This window comes from Coptis chinensis, chromosome 7, assembly GCF_015680905.1.
Source record: "Coptis chinensis isolate HL-2020 chromosome 7, ASM1568090v1, whole genome shotgun sequence".
NCBI classification, from domain to species: domain Eukaryota; kingdom Viridiplantae; phylum Streptophyta; class Magnoliopsida; order Ranunculales; family Ranunculaceae; genus Coptis; species Coptis chinensis.
In genome coordinates this window covers 49,048,962-49,060,664 of record NC_141462.1, presented here as the reverse complement: position 1 = coordinate 49,060,664, position 11,703 = coordinate 49,048,962, and the positions used below count along the sequence as shown (strand labels likewise).

Sequence of the window (11,703 nt, the reverse complement as noted above, 5' to 3'; positions counted from 1 at the left end):
TATATCATTGCTCTATCCAAAATTTATATGAAATTCATCTATTACTCACTCATATTGCTTGCTAAACACTTTACAGCTAGAGTTTTTTTAGCACAACAAACATCCAACCTTGCACTTGCTACAATTACATTAATTAGGCTTGTTTGTGTGTTACATGACTATTGTGGTATTTTGCTATTTCCATAAATTAGTTTTCCATAATCCTCTATAGTCATACACTCTTACATGGAAATCTCGGTTGGATGGTAAGTCCAGCGTGCTCTTTTGAGACCCCCAAATTATTGCTCCTAACCAATTAGGAAGTTAAACTCATAGTTTTCTTATTGATTATGATTCCTATATTTTATGGATGTTATCAAGTGTTTAATTCTTTATTCCTATTATCATTTTTAGAAGTACACATCTCGATGCATTATATTAGATCTCAGCCACCCACCCAGCTTTCGCGAGATTAAATCCTAGCCGCCACTCAAAAATAGTCATGTTTTGTTATATTAGAATTTTTTTAATAAATTTATTAAAGAATAAAGAAGTAACTAAGTTTTTCTTAGTACATATTCGATTTTTTATCACATAATTTTAGGCTATTTATTGTTAAAGGGTATGATTGTTATATTACATACCATAAATTAAGCTCGTGCCTATGCTCTTTTGAAAATTTGATGGAAAATTATGACTAAAACATATGGAAATTTCCTAAGAAATCTTTTTAATCGGTTAAAAGGATTCTCATTTTAGTTGGAAGCTCTAAAAACTTGTTTTTAAAAGAAATCTTTTTAATCCGGTAAAAGGATCCCGTTTTAGTTGGGTGATATTGGACACACCCATAAAAACACTCCCGTACCCCTAACTAACTTAAGTTTTTGTCATTCCCCAATAACCATCTCAATCTAATAATATCTCCCAAATTAATTTGGGGTATTTTCAATAGGGACAAAATGATTAAAAAAATAACAATACGTCTTTTGGGTACTCGTTCTTTTGAAAGAAGAATTTAGTATGGAGTTCCACAAATGTATATTAAATAAATGACTTATTTTGTCTTGGGTACACCTAATAAAAAAAAGATAATTTAAAAACTTAAATATATCTAAAATAATTTTATTTATTTATTTTAAAGTTGGGATACGAAAGTGTTTTTATGGGTGCTTCCAAGATCACCCTTTTAGTTAGAAGCTCTAAAAGCTTGTTTTTAAAAGAAAGTAATTATGTTATAATAGGTTGAACTCGGCTTAACTTCCATGATTTTCGATTCTTTCTGTTTTTGGTAGACATAATGACCTAAAAATACAACATACTTTCCTGTTTTTTACAATAAACACAATGTATTTTTTTTTTTTGCCTAAAAATACAACAAACTTTCAATTATTACAATTGATACAATCTGTTAAATGTAAGTGGACAAGATATCAATTTGCCGTTTACGGTCACGTGAGTTGCACCCCCTCTCATTTCCTCCCTAAATGACTAAATTACCCTCGTAAACAAATCAAATTTTCAATGTCGTACCAGAATAGTACAACATGAAATTTTAAGTACCATATTCCTTATTCCTTATTAGTACTATCAAAATACTGATTCCCAAAATCCACTAGTCCAGCCATGGTTATAAGCTGATAATATAATCGCAGTCACATCATCCACCTTCAAGTATCATGATGAGAAGCACAAATTCAACGATTGACAAAATTCCATTAAATTTTCTAGTGCTCATTGACATAGTATTTGCATAATGAACAGACATCTTATCTAGATTTGTAAACATCAAGTTTCATCAACCAAAAACGCAGAACTCGAATCTTATAACAATAAATATTGTCATCTGGAAGTATTAGCAAACTCCCACTTCCGGCTACTCCCCTAAACCCCACTCCACCATAACAAAATTTTCCAAAAAAAAAAAAAATAATAATAAAACATTGAACATCAAAAAAGGGTATACAACATAGAAAATAGATGATATTCAACTCATTGTCAATCAAATTTTCAGCGTCAACAAAGTACAAATGATAGTCAACTCCCATAAAACTTATGGTCAGTGGGTTTAAGATGTGTTTGGTAAGGGGTTTGTTGTGAAGGAAATAGTAATACGTAGTTGTTCTTGTTTTGAGGCATTTGGGGTTTTTTCATTCAATGTTTCTAATGATGTGGGCATGTTGTAATGGTAATGGTTGGGTTATCTTTGTTTTTGATGAATGAGGTTAATTTGCCGAGCGTTATCGTTTTCACTTGTTACTAGTGACGGGTTTTTTGACCATTTGCTTTTCTTGTCCTGGTTACGGCCTAACCTTCATTACAATTGTAATGGTAAGTTTATTTTAAGTGATTCAATATATTTCTAATCTATGTATTGATATTTTTTAGGGCGTTGTAGTCATATTAGCAAAAAGAAGTGTCCAACTCATTGCCCAAAGGGGGAGATGAGAGTGGGTGCAACTCACATGACCCTTTTCTAACGGTTATTTAGATTCCGTCCAATAAAACTTAACCAATAGTATCGATTGTAAAAAATTGAAAATATATTGTATTTTACTATTTTTAGGCAAGAAAAAAAATACATTATATTTAATGTAAAAAACCTGAAAATACTATGTATTTCTAACTCATTATGTCTTTTTGGTATTGCAAAATGATTGGACTCTCTCGATTTGTTTGGATTGGGTGACGCACTGGATACTTTTATCAAGAAATTATGAGATTTTATTAAACCCCTTTAATTAAACCCGTCATAAAAAATGTTGTTGAACATATGGTAGTAAATGTGTATGCTGCAATTGCTTTAAGAAATTTGAGGATTAGCATAACTAAAATCTAAACCAACATAGGTACATTGACTATTTACAGAACTGGAAGTGCTATACTCAGTACTGACCAAGATTGGCCAGTGGGAAAAGGGTTTGACATTCAGTCCCACTGTTGCTCAAGAATAGCTCTGTCGTGTACAATCATTGCTGTGATGCAATATCTGATCTTTGATCGCCTTCTGATATTGCCTGAAGTTGAAGTTGAGCTGCGTACTGTAAGTTCCACAATACATCTTCAAAAGATGGGTGGGTTGATGATTCCGGAGATATGCATTTGTTTGTTAGTGAGATCACGATAGATAAAGATTCTTGGGAGCAAGTGGTCAGTACCACCGGATCCACCATTCGCCTTCGACCGTCCTGACTGCCAAATGACGCCTGGTAAATGGGAAAAGCATATATGATTAGTTTAACTTTTAGGGTTAACTAGTATTACCCCCTACTAGATGAGCCAATTAGGATTTCTCCCTTATTAGACGGGGAAATTAGGGTCTCCCCTTTTAAGTACAAAAAAAAAAAGTCGACTTGGATTGACCGTATTTTTTTTGTGTGTATTGGGGGGGGGGGAGACCTTAATTTCTAGTGGTGGGGAAATCCTCATATAGTGGGGGTAATATTCGTTAACCCTAACTTTTATGTAAACAAAGCTTATCACGAGAAAGTGCCAGAGCTTAAAGATGCAAATGTTTTGTACATAATAATATTCCATGATTCTTGGTTATTGGAATCAGAAAGATGTATTTGTACTGCAGCTACTCGTAGCCCAGCACCATTATTCATGCGAAATAGCAGAGACCAACTATTAAGAGAAAGGCAGCCAAAGCTTAAACTATGTCCTAGTGAAGCATCTGTTCAAGGTGAACAGTCTTTGGTAAGGTACCGAGTCTGGATTTATCATGCACCTCACTAAGTTGGGGATGGTTTAATCTTGAACTAACCAAGCAATTGTGCACGACTTGTGAACCTGGGTGAACACTGGATTACGTTTTCAGTCTTTAAGTACAGAGACCAACACTAACATCTGGTTTAGCAGAGCTCAACACCTAAGAGTATCTGGGTATAAAAAAAACGGCTAAACACAAAGAAAATAACGATAGAAAAAGTTCAAAGACTAGATGTTATGCTCATAACGAGTTTTCCCAAGGATGTGGTACTTAGCTATCCTTCCAGTCTGGGACCTTAAGTCTGTCACCTTACTCCAAAAGCCCAAGCTGCTGGAGAAAGACACAACTACGTATATAACAGGGCTGTGAGCTAAGAGATGCAGATACTGGTGATAAAGAATTTCACATAAAAAATAGAGTATCCGATACGATAATGTACCCTTATAAGTTTGCGGGTATCATAAGGCCGTGGGTACAGCAGGAATGCACACTCGCCTCATAACACCAAGCTAAGGCTAGCACTCTGATACACTGTTAAGAACAGGTTTACTACAAAACCATGAGTACCTAAGCACGCGCCAAACAAAACCTGGGGAAAGGCATTCCAATTTCGTTTTCACAACATATCCAAATGTAGTTTTAGTTTACCATTTCATTGAGAATCGATTCTCCTTTTCCAGCTGTAGGTCCGACCAGCATTTCAAGTAGTATGAAACCAAAGCTAAAAACATCATCCTCTAATTTAGTCATATGCCTGCAAAAATAAATAAATAAATAAATAGCCAAAGTTAAATCTTGGTGGATTACTTCAGTCGCAGAGTCGTTGTAGAATCACAAAAAACAGGTCAATTTATGTTGCTGCGAAAAACCTACTTGTCCCAGGTGACGAGGATGAGAAAATTGTAAATTTCAATATGTGGCCCTTTTGGACCAATTGGAAAGCAAAGTGCGCCCAGAACAGATACAGCAGTGAGTTCTGTTCAATTTATTCTGTATATTTGTGATACACGATATCTCTTATATTGTAGCTCCAGTGTCCCAAACTGATTCAGGTCAAGGACGGAATGACCATATGTAAGCCTTTGAATGCTGAAATGAGTCCTCTGTGGCAGAAGGTTTAAACAATGATGACACGGTGATAAATGAGGGGTTTTTCAGGATTTATATGGGAGAATTCTCGATACCCACTTGATTGACGCCAGAGTGGGCAAATCAAGTAGAAAAGGCTGAAGCACAGTCAATGCAGAAGGTTGAATGGGTAAGACCAAGCAAATATAGAATGCTGGTTCTGCACCCTTGGCAAGAGCTAAACTGAAGAAACATAACGGGTAACTACCAAGAAAAAGGGATTCACTCAAAACAGACTTGTGTTCTAACTATCTGAGAGGGCATAGGTTGGAAATCAATCAACAAACAAAAATTTTCATGCATGTTTATTAAAGAGGCATTATAAGTATCTCATCAATGCGAAGAGTACTGCAGTACAAGTGTATTGATGTGTAAAGTGCATGTATATCCTATTCAAATCCTAGAAATAGGTGTGAATGTGTGACTGTCTAGCAATTTTTTGTACTATTCTCTAAATTATTTCACAGCGAGAATCGAGAAGTAAACATTGCAGCAGTCTGAGCAGCAAAGGAAGCAGCAAGTTTCTAAGAAGATCCATCTAGTACGGTGGGTGTCTAAGCTACTTTACTCATTGAATCATGCATCTAATAAAAATTAATCTTGAACTCTTGTGTAATTGAGAGTCTGTTTTCAAAATGACACCATTACAATAACATAATAATATTTTTATTCTTTTTTTATCATACCATTACAAAAATTTAAAGATGTTGAATTTGTGCCATTATCAGAAATGAAAAATAATAGTTTCTAATTTAAGCATAGTGCATGTAAAATAAAGGGAAGCAGCTATATCTACACTACCTCACAAAATTTCAATCACCTAATGTGGATGCTTACCATGATTCCCTATCTTCTTCTTTTGCCTGCAAAACAGTTAAAGCATCTGTCAGAGGAAGAACTCGAGACTGTGAATTCAACTTTAACTATTAACCTGAACATCACCTAATCTTACCCCAATTTTGTCAATCTCTTTTGTTATTATAGACAATCCATAGTCACTCAGCTTTGCAATCCCATTCTCATCAAGCAAGATATTTTTGGTCTTCAATTGGTTGTTGAAGAAACCAGGAAGCATTCCAGTATGTAGAAAGTGCACAGCCTTGGCAATGCCAATTGAAACTGCCAATCTCTCTGACCATTTGAGGACCTTCTCTGGGCTACTCTCTTTAGAGGGAAAACAATAAATAAATAAATGCATATAGCATTTAACCTCATCGAAACATGATGTATTATAAATAAGAGATGGTAGATGATGTATACTCATAATTCACAAGGCCTTTGTTTTCTAATGTACCCATATAAGTAGACATGGCCGGAATGCTTGTTAAAACATTGAGTTGTTGCAATTACTGATGTAGAAAAAAGAAAAACAATTTGACCATAATGTACTTCTTATGCTTTAGACTTGGTCATTCTCATTTTTGGAAACATTTGCAGACATTACTCTTCTAAATAATTGATACCATTCATGTCCACACCTAATATATACTCACCTGATAGATGAGAAAGAAGGTCCCCCTTAGGCACATATTCATAAATAAGAAACACTCTGTTGACACTGGAATCATCTTTTTCACCACCATCAATGCAATGCCCCAAAAGGCAAACTAAATTTGGGTGGCGAAGCTTTGAAAGCAAATCCAGCCGAAGTTTCAAGTTTCGAATTGAATATCTCTTAAACAATGCCAAACACCTAATGGCAACATAGGTTCCATTCTCCAATCTTCCCTTGTAGATCTGAAAAGAATTTGATAAAGTCAACTTGGTCTGTCAGAAGGTACAAACAAGCACAAGCATTTGAATCACGCAATCATTTGTTTCTCTTTATCATTGTACAAGACAAGCTATATGTGGTGGTACCCATCAACTATGTCTATAGAGGCGGAATATTTCAAGATGTGATCAATCAGAAACAATGTATAAACAATCAACCTTTTCTTGTGAAGAATTTGATTGGGGCGGAGAAGGTCATCACAGATGGATGTGTTTGGAGGGAATCCAGGACTAGTCGGTTGGCGAGCACTTCTGAGGACACACAAAGGAGAGGTGGTTGGCGCTACTACAAACTGTGGCAGAGTCCAAAGACGTTGTGGAGGGGATTAACAAAGCAATCAAACTGGGTTGGCATTGCATATGGATAGAGTATGACTCCACTGAGGCAGTTAATTCATTTCAAAGCAGCAGAGTACACTGGAAGGTCAAAGCACAGTGGGAAAGAATCAAGAACAAGGCCAACATCATTCTGACTAACTAGTACATGGAGGGAACCGAATTTTCGAGCTGACTTGTGCGCTAAGAAAGGAGCTACATTAGAAAATGGAGTGAAACATGGTGTAGAATCAGCATCTATTTCAGATTGCTTTTGTAATTTTCTAATGCTGGAGAGACCTAAATAAGGTTCTCACAAGCACAAACTGTAATACTTTTATATTTTGATGCCAATACAATTACGCTTTTTCCAAAAAAAAAAGAGGGTGGGGGGGGGAATGTAAGATTAGTTCCACATGTATATTTTTGTTTGTGCTACTGAATGCTGGCTCTGGTTCAATTAAATGTTGAAGTGCATCCAGCATTCAGCGTGACTGTGTGACTTTTTTGATAGTTCAAAAGTTCTGAAGGCCGGACAAATTTCAGAAAATAAGTTTGAATGTAAAATCCATAGATGAAACTAGACCCATATATCTTGTTAATGTAGAATTTAAGGGAAACGAAGAGAGGTTCAGACCAAGAAGAGAGTAAGAAGGTAAGAAACTGAATCTTGTAACTTTATTTCTTTTAGTATAGTAAAATCTTCTGAGTGCGCCATGGAATGAAGTACCCAGTTCGCTGAGCGACTCTAATTCTTGGTTTTGTATCTAGATACGTACCTCGCCTATTGATCCTTTACCCATAAACATTGACTGATCAAAATTGGCTGTTGCTTCCTTTAGCTCGTCAACAGTAAATATCCGGTAAACCGGAATACCTTGCGTCCCTAGCTTACTTGCTTCAGATAAAAACCCTGAAGGATAAGAGACAGAGAACATGCAACATTTGTTTTAATTATCAAAGAAACTGTTTACAAATTTGTAGCAAAAACCTCATACGAAAAAATAATTTGAACTATGAAAAAAAAAAAGAGACAAAAGATAACAAAGAGAGTTCCACAAGTGGATAACTTACTTGCACTTGCAAGAAGCTCGGAAGGGATCGCTGACTTATCTTGTGTGGATTTTGTCAATAAACGCTGCTCAGATGTCCCTCGTGGACAATATCTTCTACACAGAACTACAAGGCCAAATGCTAGAAATACCATCAATAAAACAATTCCCCCAACAACAGCAACTAATACCCCTATTTTCTTTCCGGCAGACCTATTTCGTTTTGACACTCTATCACAGTATGAAATCTGATGCTGGTTTTGTAAATCAACAGACAAGCAATTCCCACTGAACTTAACAACTCTATTTCCCAATGAAGATCTCAAGCAAGAAGGCAACTCCCCAGCCAATCTATTATTAGAAATATCCACAAATCCAAGTACACCACTGCAATGTAGATGGTTAGGAACAGTTCCAGTCAGCATATTGGAAGCCAAATTCAAATAACTGATATTTGGCAGCGAAAACAATTTTGCGGGAGGTGTTCCACGGAGAAGATTAAACGACATATCAAGGTGTTGAAGCTGAAACAATTTTCCAAACTGTTGTGGAATCTCGCCCGAAAAAAAGTTCTTGCTTAGAAGAGCATTGACCAATCCTTTGGGCATCGAAGGTAGTTCAGACTCGAGCTGATTCTCTCTCAAATCCAATACATGAAGATTAGTTAAGCTACTTAAATCAGGTAACCTCCCAGATATCCTATTTTGAGACAAGACAAGATCAGTAAGCTTCTCAAGTTTCCGTATCGACGACGGAAATGTGCCATTCAATGCATTGTTCTTCAAGCCCAACATTGTCAAATTCGACAACGAATCAAACCAATCAGGAACACTCCCATTAAAGAAATTCTCATTCAGTGTCAGAGTCTGAAGCTTATCCATTACACTAATCTTAGGTGGGATCATACCATACATAAAATTAGAACATAAATCTAACGATTCAAGCGAACGCAGCCGATGAATCTTATCAGACAAGGACCCCCAAATTCCTAAAGATACTAAACTAAGTACTCTCAAAGTAGATAATCTAGCTAAAGTAGTAACAAATGAATCAATTGAGAAACCATCTGATAAAGTAACATTAGTAATTGGGAAGCCATAAAACTTACTAATGTTAAAAGAAGGCTTGTCCCCCATAATCCTGAGTTCAGTAACACTGTTATCTTGACACACAATGCTTATCTGTGGTGATGAAGGCAAGTAGCAAAGATCTTTGTAACTGTCCCAAACCTCTAGTGCCTTAGGGTACTCTAAATGCTTCCTTAGCTGCAAAAGAACTTGGGATTGTGAGGATTGTAACTGAAAAGTTCCAGGTAACAAAACAAGCGATGTAAGACATAGTATGAAAAGTATCCAAGAACACTCCATTGTGACAATATGAGGTTGTTAAACAAAATGCTGGGGTGTGAAGAAAAGTTCAAGAAAACCCATGAAGGAGAAACAAACACTCAAGAAAGCATAGAGTGAAAAGGAAGTGAATGGTGTGTTTTTAAGAAGTGGGGCTAGCTGAGGAAAGAGGTGGGTAATATTGTTTGTAGTTATTTAAGTGAGACCACATGGCCATGCATTCATTTTTTCCAGTGATGTTGAGAGGCAAGACCTGTTTTCTTCCTTACCATTAATGGAATGGGAGCAGAAAAAAAGTACAGAAGATGATAGACACTGACTATTTTTTTACTCAGTGAGGACAGAAGATTCAAGTGACATTATGGCAGTATGACAGAAACGGCTCAACTAGTGTGTGTGCTTGTTTTGACATCATGATCTCATATTCTCTTCTGGATATAATGGATATAAACCATTCCCCCGATCACCTCTTGATTACCAAGTGTCAAATGCCAACATGCATCAATGTGTATTATAGGCTTCAGTAACTCCTAAACAATGAAATATTATAGCTTCTTTGTCAAAACTTTAAGTACAAAGTACTTAAAATCATTTGGTAATTAGTAGCTTTAATTTTTGGCATATGATTGCTTTTAGCACGTGAACTTCTTTGACTACAGTCAAGGACAATAGTATCATCTCAAATTCTCAATAGAAAAATCCACATTGGGAATGTATTTGCTGGAAGAATCCTATGTTGTCCATCCACTGCAGTGGGTTTTGTTGTTTTTTTTAATTACTAGGGGTTACCGTGCCTACAGCCCGCAATGAACATCCACCCAATTAATTTTTCCCTAGAGGCTCATCCAACACTTTCTGTTGACTTGTAAGTTTGTGTGTCGCGAGCAGCTTTTAGCTAACTGTAAAGGTGTGATGTGGTATTCCCTTACAAACAGTCTCAGGGGACTGATGTGAATGGTTGGGTGAGACCGAGTTCGGCTTTTATGAAGCTGAACGGCCACGTATCTTCTCGGGTCATTTTGGCTCGGTAGAATCGAATGGCGTAGTTCATAGGAATTGGTATTTATAGAGATTGAAAGTGTATCCTCACCCTCCACGTGTAAAGGATGTCACTGGCGTGGGGTGTGGATCATGGGAGCACGTGAGAAATATCTACATAGGTCGCTTTGTGATGATGAGGAGTGGCGATGCAATGCGAAAGTAACTTGCGGCCGTGACGGTGGACCGGTTAGGATGAGTGCAAGTACACCTTGGTCATGATTGCTTATGGATAGGGTCATGTGTCTTTGCACTGGCGTAGTTCGCATGATGTTGCGATCGTCTTGTGGCGCGATGTTGGCTCATGGATGCGACACAGGACCATAGGTCGGTGCATTAGTTCCACCATGTTAAGCGTCTTTGGATAGAGAATATCACTCCCCTATTACCCCCCCTACCGGTAGGTTGTGGTAGCGACTGGCGAGAGAGAAAACGATAACGCCAGCGTCTTATGTGATATTTGGGAAGCGCCACGATCGGTGTAGAAACGGTGGTGTGTTAACGCGCGCGTAGCTTAGTTAGTATATGATCGTGTGGCGCGTAATGCGACGCGACGCGAGGATCCGGCGATTCGGAGAAGAAAAGCGTGGCGCCGTTTTTCGGGATCGCGAAAAAGACAAGGCGATTACTTGGAAAGTCGTGGATGGCTAGGGCTAGGGTGTAATCATAATGCCTTGGAAGCTGGAGGCGGTTGTTCAAAAATCCTACTTGCGTGGACCGAGACTTCATTTCTTTGCGCCGGTTGGTAGAGAACTTCATTAAGCGCATCAATCTTGAGGTTAGTGCTCGCCATTTTGAACCCGTTTCCCTTGTTTGGTGCTAAGCTTGCTTGCTAGAGTTGTTAGGGTACTCTGTTAGATACTAGTAGCTAGATTTGATAAGTTTAGAGGAGAAAGATGTCGGATTCCGATGACACTCGTTCGAACGAGATCCGTGAAGTTTCCCTTGGTTGGGAGGATGAGGAGGAGACAGATGAATCAGTTGGTATGCGGGGTGAGGGTGATGAGGCTGTGAGTGAGGAAGGCGATGCTCGATCACATACGTAGTTCTTGGCGTTGGCGCGGGTAGCGGTGAGGAGAGGTCTTCGGAAAAAGCCGCCAACTAGGGCTGTGGATAAACACGCTTTGAGGCGTTTTCATATCGAGAAAAAAGATATGGTATAAGCTGTAGCGGTGCGGAGATCCACGAGCGATCGAGGCGTCTTGGTTTTAGCGATAGGTACGTCCCACCGCGCCACGGGGTGATCGTCTGCGAGGGCGGTGGCAAATATATGGCGATACCATTTTCGAAGTTGGTTTGTCAATTTTTGAACCAACGTGGCAAAGCGCTGTGCGATTCGTTGGTAACGCGTGGCGGTTGTTGA

At 37.9% G+C, this 11,703-nt stretch overlaps 1 protein-coding gene across 5 annotated transcripts; it reads right to left on the bottom strand.

The window, feature by feature from the left end:
- Positions 1–2,750: 2,750 nt before the first annotated feature.
- On the bottom strand, positions 2,751–9,744 carry LOC147487793 (Leucine-rich repeat protein kinase family protein). Of its 5 annotated transcripts, none has more exons than XM_086571436.1 (8): positions 7,979–9,742; positions 7,684–7,817; positions 6,310–6,553; positions 5,769–5,980; positions 5,654–5,679; positions 4,337–4,442; positions 4,128–4,219; positions 2,751–4,034 (listed from the first exon to the last, which is right to left on the bottom strand). In XM_086571436.1, exons 1-7 carry the CDS (start codon positions 9,321–9,323, stop codon positions 4,130–4,132), a joined length of 2,157 nt encoding a protein of 718 aa, XP_086427562.1. In that variant the 5' UTR covers positions 9,324–9,742; the 3' UTR covers positions 2,751–4,034; positions 4,128–4,129. The 5 variants fall into 5 exon arrangements, with proteins under 5 accessions (XP_086427562.1, XP_086427564.1, XP_086427561.1 ...); XM_086571438.1 differs by lacking the exon at positions 4,128–4,219 and having other exon boundaries at positions 2,751–3,182; positions 7,979–8,655; positions 9,065–9,195; XM_086571435.1 differs by having other exon boundaries at positions 2,751–4,219.
- Between the last annotated feature and the right edge of the window lie 1,959 nt (positions 9,745–11,703).